We start from the raw sequence: 20,801 nt of genomic DNA, 5'->3' as shown, positions 1-20,801 counted from the left end.
ATATAAATATTAAAACTACTCTTTTAAAACTATTATTAAAACTACTATTTTTATGGTCTTTCCTTGTACATTTATAAAGCAACACATAATAACATATTACAAAATGTTATATATAAAATTTATAATTTATTAAAATCTTTAATAAAAATAACAAAAAGAAAGACATATATTACTTATAAATACTAAAGCATAAAATTATTATTTTATTAATAAAAATATATTTTATAAATATTAGTATTATATATTATTAAAAAATTAAATCAGAAACAGAATATGCAAGATAAATGACATTTTTTTTTTTTAAAGAAAATTTATGCTATTCCTCAAAATACATAAAATGTATAAAAAAAAAAAAAAAAAAAAAACAAAGAATAGTACGCATAAAATTAATGTTGTGTGTGTGTATGTGAATGTTTACTCTTTATTCTAATATATTTATCAATAAGTTTCATAACTGCAAGCTTCGAATAATAGAAATCGAATAAGCGATTTCCGTGATAACTTTTATCTTATCGTGATTCACTGTTACCTGATGGTCGCGATGACATAAATCGCTGAAATATTTTATATCAGTTTCTATCAGGATATTCTGCAAGACGGTACTATAATATTTAGTTTTCATAAAAAGTAACGTAAAAAAACCCGGTTAATAATAATCAAATTTGTGTAATTTATTGCGATTTTCTACTGTAAACTGGTATACCTATTAATGTGAAAAAATTTAAAGTGAATATAATTATATGTATAATAAAGTGTAAATTATCTTTATAATGCAAAAAGAATCATATTTCTAAAATTACATTTATTTATTGTTCACAAAGATAGAACTATGTCATCTTTGTGTAATAAAAATTGAAAATTATTATGAAAATTTCTTTATATAATAAAATTTATAATAAAGATTTAGAACATAAAATTTCGAAAATGGAAAACTATATTCAACACGATTATGATGATATATTCGACTAGTCGATAATGTTAATTAATAAATAAAGAGTATTCTTTTATGAGATTAAATTATTTAAATACACCTATATAAAAAGCCTGAAAATATATGAATAAGTGAGAGTGTGTCAAAATTCTTATTTTATACATGTGTATATATATATATATATAATAATAATTAAATTATAATAATAATTAATTATAATAATATATAAATATATTATAATATATATAATTAATATATATATATATATAATATATTGTATATAATATATTGTATATAAAATAATAATATATATAAAATTAAGAATATATATTATATATAAATTCAAACATTCTAAATTAGGACATAATTTTGAAGTACAAGAAAAAACAATGGTCAAGCGACAATTGCCACATCCATTAAACTCGAATTTGGAAAATGCTACCGCGTCGAACTCAAAAAAAGGGATGCGACAAATACCGAGGATCTTGTCTGCTTCTTTTAACAGGAAATCGACAGGATCTAAGAATCTTTCATCAAGAAAACAAAATATGCGTCATCGCAGGTTTGCTTATCAATATTTTATTCCATTAAGAAATGAAATGTTTTATAACTCTGGTGATATAATCGGGAAGATTCTACATGAAAAAATAAATCATCAACGATTTCTTTATTTTAAATATGCAATACAGTCATGTGTGCAATCTGTATATATGTGCGTGTAATAAAGTCATATGTGGAATGTTTGCGAATTTTGGCGAAATTAGAGAGAGTTTATAAAGAAAAGTAATTTATAAATTCGGCAAAACTATTTTCAGCAAATAGAATTGACATTCTTATAATAAATATATTAATAAGCTGTTTATATATATAAAAAAAATTGACCAAATTTATCAAATTTGCAACGATAACATAAATATGCTATTGTTCTTTTCTCGTGCAACAAGTGTATAATATTAATTATTGTTTGCATTTTCTTAGAATCATCGTCCAAAATTATCAATTATTGTGTATCTTTAATTTTTATTAATTTATTTCATAATAGGACAGCTTCGCTCGGAGCTATTGATGCATCGCAATGCGTTGTATGCAAGAGCAAAGTAAAATCACTCCAAACGATGAAATGTCGCCACACTTTCTGCATGGAATGTTTTAAAAATCGAATTAAGATATCATATAAAGAAGGTATGATAAATATTTAAAATATTATTTTTACATAAATAATTCTTTTTTTCTGTCACTCACACAGAATCAAAAGCCGGTTGATAATTACGAAAAACTTTTTAGTAAAAATCTTTTTTTATAATATTTAATTTGATTTCATAAAATAGTGTATAGTCTTAGAATTTAAAATATTTATAAAGATTTTTGTAAGTGTTAGATTATATATTTGATTTATTTTTGGTTGAATGCACTTGATTATTTTTGTACAATACTTTTTTAAATTTAATGTTTTTGATTTAATTTAATTTAATATTTAATTTAATTTTATAATTAGCGTTAAATTTTACATTATGTTACTTTGTTATTATTAAATCGCACCGACAGTTGTCTTTTAACTTTTTAATTTTTGAAATTATATTACTATAAGGCAATATTAAAACTAGAGTCAACAAGTGCATCATCAGCGTAAAAAGTTTGCTGTTTATCTCTTATGACATATCTTTCAATATGCATTTTTGAATTATCTCATTGTTTAAATAAATTAAATAATGTTATATATACATATACATATATATGTATGTATAATAAAACATTTATAACATGTATAATAAAATATTTATGTTTTACTGCTAAAAAGTTATTTATTATATGTACTCATAATTATTGCAGACTTATTTAATTGCTATAAATTCAAAAAGTTACGATATAATTAAATAGTAAAAAATCATTTTTAAAAATAATAATAATAATAATAATAATAATAATAATAATAATAATAATACATAAATTCGAATAATATTTCGTTCTCTATACTTTTGAGCAAACGTCAGCTGAAATGTTTTTGCTGTATAATTAATAGCGTATTTATTTATTTTAGATGGCAGTACTATTTGTCCGGTTTGCAATGTAGTAGTAATCGCCCATGCAATAGATAAGAGAGAATCGAAGAGTTCTGTGAGTTTCGCGCCCTTACCGCCAAAAATTCAAGAAAAAAAATGTCGTACCTGCCGTGAAATTTGCGAGATTAAGTGTAAGCACTGTAAACGCGTAAGTAATTTAGTTTTTGGATATTTTGAAGTTAACACAATTAAAGTAATTCTGCATTTTGCAATCAGAGAACCCTATTTCTATCAATCTCTTCACGAGTCTCTTTTCTTCACTCTTCATCTTTCATACCAATTGCAAAATTGCATCACAATTATATCTGTTATCTATTATTATCTATTAACATAATATTATATTATATATATTATTATCTATTAACATAATCAATGATTCTGCATTTTGCAATTGAGAATTCTATTTTTATAAATCTCTTCACGAGTTTTATTTCTTCACTCTTTATCTTCACTCTTCATCTTTCGTACTAATTGCAATAAAATTAAATCACAATTATATATCTATTACTATAATCTATTACCAGTAAATTCTGATTGTAATTATTAGAAAATCTGTATTTATGAAATAAAGAGAATAATAGAGAGCTAATAAATACATATATACGAAATATGTTTATTAGTTTTACACTATTTTAATTTACACAATATTTGCCGAGATTTTTTATATCAATTGCAATAAATTTAAATTACAATAATTTATTACCCTATTCTATTACCATTAAAGCTCTGATTGTAAAATTATTAGAAAATCAACTATATTTATAAAGTGAAGATAATAATGGAAAGCTAATAATAATTATATTAAATATATATATCTACTATCAGATTTTCAATATTTTTAGTTTATATTTTTATATTCTCACAGAGATACTGCGACGTCTGCTGGACAAGTCATGTTAATGATTTGAAAGAAGAATTAGGTGACATAAATGAAGATCTTGAAACATCGGCGATGAGGTTTGAAGATAAAATCAGCAATTTCCAGGTAATTGTTGTTTATTCATCATAATAAAAAATATGTTTAAAGAGCATCTATTATTATCTGAAGAACGTCTTTTAAACATGATGGTTTTTTTATTGTTAAATCACTTGTCTACAAATACGATGGGGGTTGATTAATTTCCTTTGCCGTAGAGTAAAGCAAACGAGATGCGAGAGTTCATCAACAGGGACATAGAAGGCAAGATAATTGAGCTTCAAAAAAAGAGAGAAAGTCGGATTAAGAAGATCGAACGTATAGTTGCTACAGGTGAAACGTCAGTGGAGGATATTAGACAAAGGATGCACAAAGCTCAGCTGGAGCTAAGGGAACAGAAGGAAGTTTCATACGATGCGCTGCTCGATAATGAGGAAAAGGTACGATAAATACATTTTAAACTTTTATTTTATAATTTTTATTTTATTATTTAATTTTATAATTTTTAATTATATAAAATTTATTTTCAATATATATATATATATATATATATATATATATATGTTTTAAACATTGCAATGAACAAAAAACCGATCAATCGTATAATGCGACAACTATATGTTTAAAATTATATAAAAGAATTTAAATTATGAAATTGAGAATACACTTTAACACACATTTTTGAGTATTATATTAATATCTCTAGACTTATATAACAATACATAAAAAAATTATTTTTTATTTCTTTATTATTCATTATGTTTGTCTTATTTATCTTACTTTTTAATAGAGAAATTTCAAAATATTAATTTAATGTTAAACAATTAATTTGCGACTTATATTACGTAATATTGAATTAAATTATAGAGAATAAAAAAAATCACGCGTAAAAAAAGTTTGATGAATTGACATATACTTATATACATTACATTAATTTTACTTTGGCATAATAATATAAAATAGAAAATTAAATTATGTGTCAAATATAATCCATATACATGCACACACGTTTTCAAATAACTTTCTTTTAAGATAATATAAACAGAGTTTTTTTTTGCATTTCTGATACTATGTGTTGTGCCCGGTCTCCGGTCTTTTCTCTGGTTATAAAATCTGGATCAGTGCTGTACCTGTCTTGTGCAGGATGCCTCATAGTATTGATTACTTGAGAGGAGGAAGGTATGTAGAAGGAGGGGGAATAGTTGGCGAATATATGGCCGAGGCGAAAGAATCGGTGACGGGGTTGGTCTGAATTTTCATCGTTTTCTGCAAAGGCAATAAGATAGACGAAAAGAGAACTCGAAACGAAAAAATACTGACGATAACGAAAACATCACAATAGCCACGAAAAATCGAAAAAATGTATTGCCGAAAAATATGGCAAAATACGACACATAAACAAATATTGCAATTAATATTCCGTTAAATCTAATACAAAAAAAATATGATAAGCAAGGAGGTGCATTAAACTGATTGCCGATAGAAATAAGTAGTTAAAAAAGTTTTTGTGAAAAAATTAAATCGTTGTCATGATTATCTGCGAAAAATCTATCACAGAGAGATTCACTTTCAATAACATCTACGAATAAATAAAAAGAGAGTTTATATTATTTTCCATGCATGTAAAAATATTTTTAATTATTTTTATCGAATTTTTAACATAATGAAAAATAGCTCTCTTATTAATTTTAATAATATATTGACTAATTTGAAAAGTAATTTAATTTATATCTGTTTTCTTCTAATTTTTATTCTAAAAGGGAAAAAGAATCGACGTATTAATAACGATAGTTGATATAAAATTAGTCTTCGGAAATTAAATAAAAAACTTATCATTTAGATTTTTATAATGAAACTTTACACATTTTAGAACTTTATTTTCAAAAAAATTTAATTTAAAGTTTAATTGTCAAAATTTAAAATCCAACTTTGCCTACTTCGCGACATATTATATCTCTCATAAAGTTTTAAAAGAAACCTATTTTCACTTTGAATTTGTATTGTGCAATTGTTGCGTTGTGTGTTGTATTTTGTTGTACAATATCGTATATTATGTGCGTTGGTGAGAATATTATAAATAATAATTATCAGAAAAATAAATAACGCTGTGATCTCCAAAAATGGACTCGGACGAGAAGATGAACGGAGTCTGAGAAGCAGATAAATGTTATAGAGAACTTCGGAGAGTGATTTAAAATGTTAAAAAATCGCATTTGTATGCAAAAGAATGCGGGCATTAAATCGAGTAAAAGAGAGAGAAAAAAAAAGAAAAAACTAACGACGAGAAATGCGCTGCGAAAGCCGGGAAAGAGATAGAGGGATGGGATGAGAGAGGGTTTGTGAACCGATAGAACCTAACCCGGGATAGCAGGAGAATAATGGTTTGGTGTATAAGGCACGAGCAACGAACGTCTGCTACTGACAGCCCATTACCACTGTATAAACGCAGACACGGCGGTCTGGTACGATGGTGAAGGCTTTTCCGAATCCTGTCTCTTTCTCCGCAACGTGGCTTTCCTCCTCCACCTCCTTCCTTTTCCTCCTCTTCATCTGTTCCTCCCTCACCTCTCTTTCTCTCTTTCTCATCTCTCCTCTCGCGTAGTTTCTTCTCCTCTTCTATCCTTCATTCCACCACCCCATCATCCCCAAGATATCGAAGATCTTCACTCCGCGAAGAAGTAAACCAAATAATGAGATACACTCGCGAATTCGTCGCCACCGTATATTCTATCACAAAAGTACGGAATTTTAGACATTTCCGCAAAATATTTATTTGTCAAATATATATCCATTTATTTTTCTAATTACAAATTGATTCTTTAAAAAAAAATAGGTCGGGCTAAAGAAGTAGATATAACAAAATCTTCTTTAATTGACATTTCGATCATTCTTTTGGACCATCTTCAGCAGATCGTTTGGTGATAAAAAAAGTTCATGTGTCTTGATCTTCATCCTTTCAAAGTAATCAAAAATTAAATGAGAAACAAGGAGTACTAAGGAAAAATTAGAACGTCATGACTTTAGCGATGTACAAAATAGCTGTCGTCATGATGTACACATTTTTTCGCTTCTTATTTTTTATTTTATATACATAAATATATACAGGATGCTCAAAAAGTTCTGCAGTTAAATATCTCGAAAACAAAGACTTTTTGAGAAAAATGTTTCAAATAAAAATTACAGGGCTTTAAGTGGCGTATTAAATAGTAATATTAGTGTCACTATAAATAGCCTTGTTAAGGCTTTGTAAAATTCACTTTGAAATTTTTAAATGGAAACCCCTTTTTAATTACATATTTATCTTTTCTTAAGAGCTTTTCAACACTATAATAAAGTTTTTTTCTGTTAAGTATTTTTCGAGTTATGTATTGAAAGATACAGTATTTTGACATAAAATATCTTCTGTTTTTGTAATCTTACCTTAATACTTTTATGCACAGAATAATGAGACTAATCAATTGGTATAAAGAAAACGTATAATTGTTTTTAAGAAAAAATATGTTGCAAATTGTATACATTTTCTTAAAAATAACTATGCGTTTTCTTTACATCAATTGATTTGTCTAATTATTTTATGTATAAAAATATTAAGGTAAGATTATCGAAAACTAAATAGTAATATTTTACAAGATATTTTGTATTTTATATCAAAATACTATAAACTTCAAGCATTATAATTCGAAAAGCACTGAATGAAAAAATACTTCATTATAGTGTTTTGAGAAGCTCTCGAGATAAGCTACAAGAATGTATAATCAAAAATAAGGGTTTCCATTAAAAAAATTTCAAAGTAAATTTTACATGGCCTTACAATACTATTTATATCACATTAACATTATTATTTAATGCGCTACTTAAAGCCCTACAATTTTTATTTGAATCATTTTTTCAAAAAGCCTTTGTTTTCGAGATATTTGACTGTTGCAGGACTTTTGAGACACCTTGTATATTATATATAATAAAATTTATTACATGTTAATTTCACTGTTTTTATTACACTTATTCAGGTATGTTTAGACGTTCCTAAAAATTAATTTATTTTCTAACATAAATCAATCTGGATCATGTAAAGATAGTCTGTAAAAGAAAGGGGTTGTTCAAAGAGCGTCTTGCTTAGGAAGAAAAGATTTTGCAGATTGTACACTCACATGGACAAAATGGGATCCATCCTGAATCAATTCACAATGTATATTCAATCTTTTCTCTTCCTCTCTCTCTCTCTTACCCTCCCTGTCCCTTTCCTCACCCTCTTCCTCACCCTCTCTCTCTCTCTACGATGGCTTTTTCGGAGTTGGTTCGTAGCCACGCCCGACACCCTCGTCAGGCCACGCCCGCATTCACATACACAAGGGTGAAACACAACATACACGAGCATATATACGTGTATACACATAGCCCAAAGGCACTGCAGGACCCAAGGGCTAATAATTCACGTCATAAGCACACCCTACCATAAAGAGTCAGCTACAGGCATCGGGCGGTATATTCCATAACAGCGGCATAAACGCTATCCAGTTGCAGTTACTGTTAATTACCGATCATCTTTTATAATTTATTGCCGCGCCTGTTAGCACGAAATTTAGCCGTGCCTGGAAAATTCGCCCGATGACTGACTAGCCCTGACAATTATGTAACGCGCCATCCGAATCATTCGCGATGACTCGCCCGCTGCAACACGATAAACAGCAATGATGCAGTGATTTTCAGTATTCCATTAATGGAATATAATTATATGGGAAAGGAATTAGAATTCGAAAATAAATCTTTGAATACAGTTATTTTGGAACGTTAGAAATAAAATCTTATGATAGAGAGCACTGGTGGATTTTAGGGGGTGGTTTTAGAGTTAAATTCCCTCCTTCTAAATTAAAAGAAATAATTGCAATTCGATTTGCGAAAATATTTTTACTATTAAACCAAATAATTTTGTAGAACCCCCTCCCTATTGTCGACTTCAGGATCCGCTAATGATAGAGAATATATAATTAAAAATATAATAATTGTTTCTCTGACATATGTAATGATTGTCTGATATTTGGCAAGATTTTTCAATATCTAAATTCTAAAATTTTTTGGCATTTTATTCTGCATAACTAATATATGATTAATTAATAAGAATTACATTTTATTAGCAAAGTAATTAATCCGCAAAAAACTATTTTGGAACTGAGATGTTACTGTTTTTTGAATTGACATAAAAGTAATATTTTCTTATTTTATTTTTAATTGTCAAAACTTTTGAATAAAGAAATTATGAATAATCGATCGATTCTAAAATACATCAAAATAAATTATTTAATATTTATCTAATTCTCATTCTATCTCTATATATTCTGAATTAATATAAGAAATCAAAAATATATATTTGTGCAATTAAACTTCGAAAAATTGTTGAATATATAATAGCCATTAATATTGTTATCAGTTCTTATTTCTGTTTCTTTTTTACGGACAATTGTTAAAAACAGAACAAAGTTATAACAAAGATTTTCTACATTTATGAACATGATTATACATAGTAAGCATATGTATATTATAAATATCCATAATCTGATATGCATAATAGAGTCATTAAATATGTAAAAAAGCAATTTAATAGAGTCAATTATTATAGATATGTCAAAAAACAATTTATTATATTTTTTTAATTATAGACTTACTATAAAATATTATTTATATAAATTTAATTAATATTTCAGTTATACTTTAAAAGGACCACAACCATATGGTCGAAAAAGTCGTAACTTAGACAAATTTATTGGCTAGTTTTGGTCGATTAATTTAACTACCCTGTTGATAAAATATTATATTTTGCATTTTTATCTGATTTGACTATATCTGAAAATTTTGCTTAGAATTTTAATCCCTCTCTATATAATCCAAAATAATAATTTAAAAAATAATTTCTCTCTCTCTCTTTTTATTTTTAATTTTAGCTCTCACTATAAAATATTTTTAATACTTTTTTTTTCTAATAGGACTATATCTGACAATTTAGTTCAGAATTTTAATCCCTTTTTACATAATCTAAAACAATAATTTAAAAAATGAGTTCTCTCTCTCTCTCTTTCTCTTCTTAGTTTTCTTATTATACATCTTATTATAACTGATACAAGAAAACAGTATGACACCAATGTTTTTGTGAACTGATAACGTTCCTAATGCAATGGAAAATCAGCGGGATCAGTCATGGTTAGTTACAGAGCATACGATATGTCCCTTTCACTTTTGGAGATCAGGGCGCCCCGAATTGCTAGTGGCCGGTAGTTGGCCCCTAAAATTAGCCACAGTGACATATTGAAGAGCGCGTGTCGAACCCCCTAAGACACGGTCCTCTTTTCTCTCTCTGCCCCCCACTCCGCCCTTAAAACGCACAAAGCCGCCGTCCTGGGAAAATCAACTGACGCGTAACTAAACGGTGTATCATTAATTCCAAACGTGTATGTTTATATCGCACTGGTTAAAAAGCAAGCGGGGGAGGGGGGCATTCAGGGGGAGGGGGCCCCAGATTTTTGAACTGGCTCATTTATGCAATTGGGAATCGCTAGAAAGCGGTGTCGCTGCGCAAATTATTCATTATATAAACAGAAATCATATATATGGTATCGCAAACAAGTTCAATATAGGCACACTTTTCCACAAATATGCGTTCAGTTTAATAATAACGCGTAATTATTTATTAACAGGTTGTTTTCACTTTTTCTGAATCTTTGTTTGCTATTTTACATAATAATTGAATATAATTTGAATTGAATTGTTATCAGTTTAAACAACATAAAGACTATTAATTTTATCGTAATTTAGTTGTATTATTTATTTTTATTAAGTCAGGAATAAATTTTAATAGAATCTTATCTTTTAAAATATTAGAAACTTTGGTTAATCATTAATAATTAATATCTTTAAAATTATATATGTGATAAAAAAGTATATGAAATTTATCTTTAAATTTATGATTAAATAATTTATTTATTTTTAAATTAATTTGTAACAATTTGTTGGAAGGATGTGATACATTATTTTTCTTTATCGGGAAATTCCAATCACAGCGGAAACATATTGTCAACGAATAACTAAGAAATGTATGGAAAATTAAAGATCCAATAACCAGCATTGATTAATAGACGCGGGTCAATCAGTCTTAATACCACACTTCAAGAACAATTATCGGAAAATTAAACAAATTGAAATATGAGATCTTACAGCATTCTTTATATTCGCAAGACTTATCTTCAATTGATATTTATTTTCCCAAACATTTAAATAATTAATAAATAAATATTGCAAAATAAAATATCGGTAAAAAATGCAATTATCGAATTTATCAATTCAAGAATTGTAAATTAAAAAAAAAAGAATATTCCTTACTTATATCAATAAAAAAAAATTGGCAAAAGTATAATGGCGATTTTTATTAAATATTTCTTTTCAAAAATTATTATTCTTTTATTTTCATTGAAAAAATTCGACACACACACATTTAATATGCATCAACCTAATATATACGTATATTTAGACATATTTAGACATTATTTGCATGTAATTATATATTATAATAAGAGAGAACTATTAACGCGTTATTATATTTATTTATAATGTTACCAATCTCTACATTAACAAAATCACTTTATGCAAGATTGCTCGATCAATGCCATTATTTTCGAATATGTGACTCATCAAAAATCTCTTAAATGCATCGTTTTTCATCATTGCCTTTCCCTTCTTCCTCATCTCACTAGAGATGGTTCGTGCAATTTACGATTTACATTGTTGTTCGCTCTTGCAGAGAAAATACCGCATTGTCGGACAGAGATGTCGATTCTTGGGTAACCATTTTATCGGCATGCGTTATGTCCCTGTCTATCTGATTGGCGTATCTAAAGTGTCGCGAAAAAACGATAACAAAGGCTTTTCACCCGCACTTTGAAGTTAACGTAGAAATATTTTTAACGATTTTTTTCTCCTCGAGACAAATGCACGTAGCACGAAAATAAATGCCACAAAAATCTGTATCAATCGGAATAAAAACTGAAACATGTGTATTTCAGCAAATAAAAATTCTTTAAAATAATAAATTGAAAAAGCTTTGATGCAAAATCAGATATAAAGAGGGCCAATAAAAGCCAGGCGCAGATATTAGGCGCAACAAAATTGTTTTAAAATTTCTCTTTAATTATATATATATATATATATATATATATAAATTTTCTTTTATATATTTTTAAATATTTTCTGTTATAAAAACGCGTACAGTTGTATAGCCATCTCTGAGGCGACACTACTTGTCAGATTTTGTTTTACAATATTTTTTCAATATTCCTCACGATCTCTCATTTAACCAGTGCGTTAAATTTTTTTAACTTATATTTTTTCAGTTATTTTATATTTACAGTTGTTTTAAATAACTGAAAAAAAATTTAAATTAAAAAAATTGAATATATTCAGGTCAAAATCAAAGAGGGACACGTTCCAATTTACAATATTATATAAATAATTTACAATATTATATAAACAATTCAATTAATAGACTCAAAGATTTCAAGATTAGCGCGATTTTTTCAAATTATAAATTTTTTTTTAGAATGTAAAAAGAGGATTCAAGATTTACAGAGTAAATAATAATTCGCTAAATTGAGTAAAAAATAGTTAGTGAGCATGAATCGAAAAATTAACATTGTCAGAGTTAAAAATTTCGCTTTTATAATAATGCAAGTTTGCTTGCTATTGTTTATATTTATTTTTCTTCGTATCTCTTCTTTAAAGCTTTGGATTCGTTGATATAATTCTGTGGCATATCATTATCGAAAAATATGCCAAGTTTTTAAAACATCATCATAAAATAAATTCAGCGAATTTAAATCAAATAATTGAGAAAATGTAATTGGTCTACTTTATATTAATTTTTCACCGAAAATTCTATTTAATTTTTCTCTTACTGTAAAATGAACTAATCCATCGTGCAGGAATTACATTTGTAATTTTTTTATTAAGAGATTTGAACGAGAAATTAAGGCAATGTTCGTCAAAATGATGACAAGTAATGTTTTTAATAGTTTGTTCAATACAATATGATAAATCTAATTCTCTCTCTGCTTATACAGGACATCCTATAAACAGAAGCAAGCAATTATCACTTGCATTATTACAATCAAAAAATGCTTCTAATTTTGACAACTATTAATTTTTCAATCTAATTAATTTCAATCTGTTTTTTCAATTAAATATTTTTTATTTAAACCAGTTGTCACTATTCATCCTGAAAGTCTCTTTTACATTTTTTTAAATACCTTATATTCAATTATATATCCACTACTATAAGGGTTAGTGAAATTCAGTGACTTGTAATATTATAAATTTATTAATGAATTTTATAAATTTGTTAATGAGTAAAATAAAAAAAGGATTTTAACCATATTATATGACTTGATTTTATTTTTGAGTTTAAATATTCTATATCGCGTTGGCTGATAAATAAATGCTTTAGACATTAATCGTGATTATGTTGCAGCAATAAAATTATATCCAAATAGAAAATATTTATTGTACAATATTATAAAAACATTAATTCATAAAATCCGTTAAAGATTTCTGCAACATAAAAATAATTCAGATGTAAGTAAAGAAACGTCTTTAATTCTTTCAGATGATGTTTTAAATAGCTAACAAATTCATGAATAAATTCTAATCAAAATAATTCTGAGAATATCGCCTTTACTTAAATATTTAAAAAAAAAAACATTACTATTTAGAATTATACGCAAAAATTAAAAAAAATTGATACAAGTGGCGATAAATTTTTCTCCTATATTTTATTTTAGTTTAAAAATACAAGTGAAATAATTACATGCAACAAATCATTATTTGTCATATTAAAAAATCCTTCTTAGCAAAGATCCATTGTATTTTAAACTCATTGATCATTAAATGTTTAAATTGGCGTTGTTGATAAATATTTTGTCGGATCGTACTGTTTTTAGAAATGTTAACTGAAGTGATACATATTATTGTATAATTTTTTTCGAAACTTATCGCATAGATATTTTCATGATAATGGCTAAACCTTAGATACGCAATGATTATATATAATGAACAATTATATAAAACTTATAAAGTATATATAAAAAAAGATTATTTTATCTTTTTGATGATTTGGGATAAACATCCTCAAGTGCAATCTTGAAAAAGGATTATGTGTCCTAAGACTAGTGTTGTGCTTAGATAATTTTAAAATTAGTTAGATAAAGATGAGATAAAAATATGTAAATTTATCTTAGATAAGATAAAAATGATTGTTTTAAACATATCTAGATAAAGATAAAATTATATAGCGATTCATCTAGATAACTTCCAGATAATAATATTTTTAAAACTGCTTATGTAAACGCAGTTATAAAAAAATGTAAATTATAAAAGAGATATAAAAATATATATTATACTTTTATTTATAAGATTTTTATCGCTTACTGCTTAAGTTCTACTACTTAAGTACTTTTATGCTATGAAACTCTAAACCAAATTATCTGAACATTATTCTAGATATAATTTAATAAAGATAACACTTTTTTCCATCTAAGATGCAGATATAGATAGTACATATTTTTATTATCTATATAAAGATAAGATGACGCCAAAATTTCATCTAGATGATCATCTATATAATTTTATTTGGATAACAGCAAACACTGCCTAAGAATGCCAACAGCACAGAAAGCATGCCGAAAACTATTTTTCATTTACTTACGTATCTCTTAATTTTATCAAGATCCTAAGAATCGATTCCGTAAAAATTCCTCGTCACATATAATATTGGCGTTGGCGAACCATCGCGGCCTCGGAGGTCCATCGCCAACGCAAACAGGCTTTAGGCCACCAAGCCTATTTGGTACACGTGTCCTCGCACGTTGAATCGCGGCGATCCTCATGACGATCAAACAGTCTGGGCGAGCGAGAGAGAGAAAAGGGGGGCCGAGATAAATACAAAGGGCCCGCACGCTTCGCCACGTGACTGCCAGTGGTACGACTTTGGGGTACCGTAAGTGCCAGAAAGCACAAAGCTTCAACTTTCTCTCTATCTTCCTCTCTGTAGCTCTCTCTCTCTCTCTCTCTCTCTCTCATCCCTCCCTCTCTCTGTCTCTCTCCTTTCATCCCTCTTTATGCCGACGATTGGCCGCAATTTAGCGACGCGTCGTTGCACACTGTGCGGGATTTGCGGCAGAGAACGTCAACTGCATCGCTCTGCATATTTCATTTTTCTTCGGTGGCCAATTTATCAGCAAGGAAGTGCATATAGAAGAAATGTTCGTCATTTTCGTAGCCTTCAAACTCGAACAACCCAGGTCATTTCGCAATGTACACAAAGAATGTATCCCAAATAAACAGTGTTTGCTGTTATCTAAATAAAATTATATAGATGATCATCTCTAGATAAAATTTTGGCGTCATCTTATCTTATTTATATAGATAATAAAAATATGTATTATCTATATCTGCATCTTAGATGAAAAAAAGTGTTATCTTTACTAAATTATCTTGAATAATGTGTTCAGATAATTTGGTTTAGAGTCATAGCACATAAAAATACTTATAAGTAGTAGAACTTAAGCAGTAAGCGATAGAAACTTATAAATAAAAGTATGAATATATTTTTATATCCCTTTTATAATTTACAGTTTTTTTTTATAACTGTGTTTACACAAGCGGTCTTAAAAATAATATTATCTGGAAGTTATCTAGATGAATCGCCATATAATTTTATCTTTTATCTAGATACATTTAAAACAAAATCATCTTTATCTTATCTAAGATGAATTTATATATTTTCATCTCATCTTTATCTAGCTAATTTTAAAATCATCTAAGCACAACATTGCAAATACATGTGTGTGTGTGTGTGTGTCTAAGATGTAGGCAATGTTTTACAATTAAAATATATAATAAAATTTATAATAAAGGATTTGTAATAAAATTGAGTTATATTAATAGTTTTCTAATTATTTTTCTATATAATTATTATACATATAATATAATGATATAGCATTATTATAAGCAAATTGAGAAAGAATGCAAATTATATATTTATTTGAATTATAATTTATCATTACATCATGATTTAATTAATTTTAATTATATATATGAACTATATAAAATAAGAAAGGATGTCACACATATATACATACATCTTTTTATATAATTTTTTATTATTTTAATTTGGTATATATATTTCATTGCATTTTTCCACTTTCAAATAAAAAAAAAAAATAATAATAATGTTTGATTCAACACTCATATTAAACTAGAATGATTTTATTTTTATTAATCTTAATTAATCGGCGAAATTATTTTATTGAAAATCAGCGATGTACTGTAATGAATTTCATTGCTTATTTTTTTCTTTTTCAGTCTTGATCAAATTCTTTACTCATTAGTTATGTTCCAATTATATCAAATATTCTCTCTCTCTCACTTTAAATGCAAATAAAACAAAAATATTATTCAACACTAATCTATGATAATGCTTTATGTTAATTTTATCCATTTTTAATATACTTTGCGTTAAATTGTATTTGTTTCAGGTGAACACATTTCTAGATTTACAACAAAAAGCCGCAGAAGTTACGGCAGCAATTACCATTTGGGAATCAGAATTGAATGATATAGAAATAAGATTTAAGAAAGTTAATGAAAAGGAAAAATTGTTTGTCAAGAAAAATGTGGGTCCTCTGTACAAGTAAACAAAAATTTTTGATTTAATATCAATTTTTAAATATATATATATTGATAAACAAGAGACTTCTTGCAAAAGCAATTGTATATAATATATTAAGAATCTTTCGACATTTTTCGATATTTTTATATTTTGATAGATTGACACTTTAATCATACATGTAATGTATAGTTCCTAGAATCAATTTTTTTAATTAAGCTTTTTTGTAATTATATTATAGTTATATTATATAATCATAATATATAATAAATTATATTATATTATGATTATATTATAACAAAAAAATCTATACTAGAGAAATAATATATATATATATTATATAATCATAATATATAATAAATTATATTATATTATGATTATATTATAACAAAAAAATCTATACTAGAGAAATAATATATATATATATATATTATTTCTCTAGTATAGATTTTTTTGTTATAATATAATCATAATATAATATAATTTATTATATATTATGATTATATAATATAACTATAATATAATTACAAAAAAGCTTAATTAAAAAAATTGATTCTAGGAACTATACATTACATGTATGATTAAAGTGTCAATCTATCAAAATATAAAAATATCGAAAAATGTCGAAAGATTCTTAATATATTATATACAATTGCTTTTGCAAGAAGTCTCTTGTTTATCAAAATTTTTAATTTTTTATAATTTAAATGAATATTATTTTGTCAAGTCTCGCGAAAAATGCATTATTTAAAAATTATGCTAATATTTGTGCAAATAATTTCTCTATTAAATTACATTGCACGGTGTGAGGTTGTAAAATAAAAATTAAAACGTCACTCAGACGGAGAACATTCGCATCGAAAATTATCGCGACTCGTGACGTGGTGCAGCGGCCGTCGGCGCTCGCTGTTGATTCCTGGAGGGATAACATTATCACGACCTGTCCGGGATCAGGACAGGTTGTCATTCTAAACAGCAGGTACAAAGTTGTGCGGAGGATTCGTCACCAAGAGATGATGGCGCCTCAAGGACTCGCTTTCCTGCAAGAACACGATGAGATATACGTGACAGGTTTTGACATTTAATTTTTAAATAAGAAGAGACATTTAGCGTAAATTATGAATATCAAAATTGTAATATAAACTGTTTTCATTAGTAGATGTATTCTGATTTTATTCAGAGTATATCTTGAAACTCCATAAAGTCATTTTTAAATTCTTCTCCTGACGGAAATATTTTACGGAAATTAGAATGAAATTATACTGAAATAGAGTACTGAGAATCACACATACTGAAATCTCTCATAATTAAAACTTTTTGTTAGCTTGTGTTAGTTTTATTAAAATTTCAATAAAAATTCAGGAGTTTAATACAAACTGATTTTATTTAATAATTTTATTTATATAGTAAATTTCGTGACAAGTTTCATAAAATTAATATAATTCTTTATAATTTATTATAATATTTAATATAAAGTCGCAGTGATGTAAGTTACTTTTGCATTATCTTAAAAAAAATGACGTTTATAAATAAATATTATTTATTTTAATGTAACAAAAAATATGAATTTCTCGAACTTAGAGAAAGATATCAGTTTATAATTCAGTTTAAAGATCAATTTTTAACTGTTTTGATTACTCAAAACATTGTTTATTCAATTTAATGATTACTATATACCTTCTTTCTTTCCAACCCATCATCACCTGCTAATTCTTGAGATCATTTAAAGACAATTTTTCCTTTGCGAAAATATCTAAGCATCGATAATTTTCGATCTATAAGCGATTCAAAAAGAAGGCTTTTTACAAATCAAACCTTATGAAGTTAAAAGATTACTAAAACTCCTACATTCAATTTATTTCAAATAGAGTTTACTTGAATAAAATTTTTATTTAAGGCTTACAAAGATATATGACGGCAAAAATTGAAAACTTGCAAAAAATTATCTTCCTCGACATTTTTGCTGAGGAAAAATCATCTCCAAATGATCTCAAGAATCTGTCATGTTTCTTCTTATTTTAGTTATATATTTTATATTATATATTTATTATATTAAAATTATATATTTATACTTAATATAGAAATCTTTAAGCAAATAATCTTTGAGGGAATTCATTTTATATCTATCATGTTTCTTCTTATTTTAATTATATATTTTATATTATATATTTATTATATTAAAATTATATATTTATACTTAATATAGAAATCTTTAAGCAAATAATCTTTGAGGGAATTCATTTAAATTATCATTTAATTTACCCATTTTTAATTTACCTTATCTTGTTAATAAAGTTAATATTAACAATTGTAAGAAGCTAATGAAATGAAATAATAATAAATTGAATAAGAAATCTTATTTATATCTATTTATCAAACTTTGTATATATTATTAATTTAATTAATATACTATATATTATTAATTTAATCTTTCGCAGACAAGTGGAAGCACTGCATATTCGTGTTCGATCACAAGGGCGAGCTCGTTCGTCGGATGTGCAACAAGGGCTACGGAGAGTCGGAGCTGCTTTCGCCGGAGGGAATCACGTTTTATCCGGAACGAGACGTACTTTTCGTCGCCGATACCGGAAACAATCGTGTCCAGGTCCTCGAGAGGAACGGCGCGTATTTGGACAGCATCGGACCTAAAGGTAAACACGCGAAGGGCACCGTCAGATTCCGCAGGACCGGCCCGACGGCGAGCCAACTTAATCAACCGACAGACGTAGCTGTCACGAAATCGCGTATCGTCGTCGCCGATTCTGGCAGTCATACTGTCAAGGTAAAATGCGCCCTCGTTTGTGTGATTGTGTTGTTTATTTAGGATGTGTCATAAAACAGAGGTGCAAAAGTGCGTCATTTTCACTTTACAGTCGTGTTTGGGTTGAAACTTGAGATAAATTTGTTTAGAAGATATTATATCTGTATTAAGATATTAAAATGTGAGATATTATATATAAAAAATCTTATATATTTATATATAAGATATTATTATATCGTATTATTTTTTTCCAATTATAAAACAGTAGAAAATCGTTCTCATATCTCAAAATAATTCAGTCTTAAGCAAACTGTTTATCAAAAATTGTCTGTAAGTAGCAGCTGTCAAGTGTCCTGACAAGACGAAGGGGCTAATTAAAAAATCATTTTTGGAAATATATTTATTTATGAATCTGTTTGCTCATTTTGATAGATTTGAGTAGAATACGCACCTAATTATTTAATTCGAACATTTCCGAGTTTTTTTCTGTATTTTTCCTAAATAAATTATGTTCTTCCTTAAATTTTAGAGATTGAAAATTTAATTAATATTGTCTATGCTGTGTATGTGATATAGAAAATATATTAAAGAAAATAAAATATTCTAATCTGGTAAAAAATTTAATCTTGAAATTAAAATAATAGTTTTGCGCATAAAAAGAAATATCTTTTATTTTATATTATTTTACGCTTTTTCTAAACATAATAAATCTTTGATAGTATTCATAAAGCATGCAATTTAAAAATAAATATTTAAAAAGATATATGATAAGTGATTAATGCCTGTAAAAGTCAACACATTATAAATATCCTTTGATTATTATCATAATTACGAATGTTATTATAAAATAAATAAATATTTTATAGTAAATAAAATATTATTTTTTGGATATTATATAGATATTTAATCATGAGGGACAAATTCTTCAAACAATCGGCGGCGTTGGTACAGCAAAGGGTTTGTTTAGGTTAATATAAGATTGTTACTTTACTAACTTAAAGAGATTTCTGCTAGAAATACTAAATTACTCTTAATTCTCGTAGATCACCCGAGGTATTGAGAATCGACAAGAAAGAAAATATCATCGTCGGTGATGCTGGAAATGGAAGAGTGCAGATTTTTTCTTCAAAAGGTGAATTTTTAAGGATGTTAGGCGAGAAAAAGACTCAAGAACATAAATTTGGATGGGTATCTGGTATATTCATTACGAATAATTACGATATTTTAGTCTCCGATAGCAAAAATAATATTATATATTTGTTTTAATATTATAATGTCTTTCTCACGCTTACTCTAAATCCTTTTTCTTTCAAACTGAATTCTTTTTGCTCCATTTAATTTTAACCTGATTATATTTTTTTACAAAAATATTTAAGTATTTTTAATTTTAGAGTCTTTTCGTTATTAGTAGAATTAATAGAAAGATTGAA

The 20,801-nt window shown here is 26.7% G+C and overlaps 1 protein-coding gene across 3 annotated transcripts; it reads left to right on the top strand.

Annotated features, from left to right (window-relative positions):
* Positions 1-578: 578 nt before the first annotated feature.
* On the top strand, positions 579-20,720 carry LOC145935170 (uncharacterized). 3 transcript variants are annotated; one of them, XM_083036284.1, is made up of 11 exons: positions 579-599; positions 1,292-1,493; positions 1,974-2,113; positions 2,970-3,139; positions 3,857-3,976; positions 4,126-4,347; positions 16,480-16,634; positions 17,452-17,681; positions 19,049-19,392; positions 20,271-20,338; positions 20,415-20,719. In XM_083036284.1, the coding sequence occupies exons 2-11, from the start codon at positions 1,321-1,323 to the stop codon at positions 20,635-20,637; spliced, it is 1,845 nt and encodes a 614-aa protein (XP_082892410.1). In that variant the 5' UTR covers positions 579-599; positions 1,292-1,320; the 3' UTR covers positions 20,638-20,719. The 3 variants fall into 3 exon arrangements, with proteins under 3 accessions (XP_082892410.1, XP_082892412.1, XP_082892411.1); XM_083036286.1 differs by having other exon boundaries at positions 593-599; positions 1,307-1,493; positions 20,415-20,720; XM_083036285.1 differs by lacking the exon at positions 579-599 and adding an exon at positions 681-697 and having other exon boundaries at positions 1,307-1,493; positions 20,415-20,720.
* The last annotated feature ends 81 nt before the right edge of the window (positions 20,721-20,801 follow it).

Source organism: Prenolepis imparis, unplaced genomic scaffold, assembly GCF_030444845.1.
Source record: "Prenolepis imparis isolate NDT839.2.m4 unplaced genomic scaffold, iyPreImpa1.0 SCAF_4, whole genome shotgun sequence".
NCBI classification, from domain to species: Eukaryota; Metazoa; Arthropoda; class Insecta; order Hymenoptera; family Formicidae; genus Prenolepis; species Prenolepis imparis.
The sequence above is the reverse complement of the archived record's forward strand: the minus strand, read 5'-3'. Positions and strand labels throughout refer to the sequence as shown.

Bases quoted from the DNA above. Each gene is read 5' to 3' on its own strand.
- LOC145935170 (XM_083036286.1), top strand. From the start codon at position 1,321: ATGGTCAAGCGACAATTGCCACATCCATTAAACTCGAATTTGGAAAAT. The intron at 16,635-17,451 runs GTAAACAAAAAT...AACGTCACTCAG, and splicing joins AATGTGGGTCCTCTGTACAA to ACGGAGAACATTCGCATCGA. The intron at 19,393-20,270 runs GTAAAATGCGCC...GATATTATATAG, and splicing joins CTGGCAGTCATACTGTCAAG to ATATTTAATCATGAGGGACA.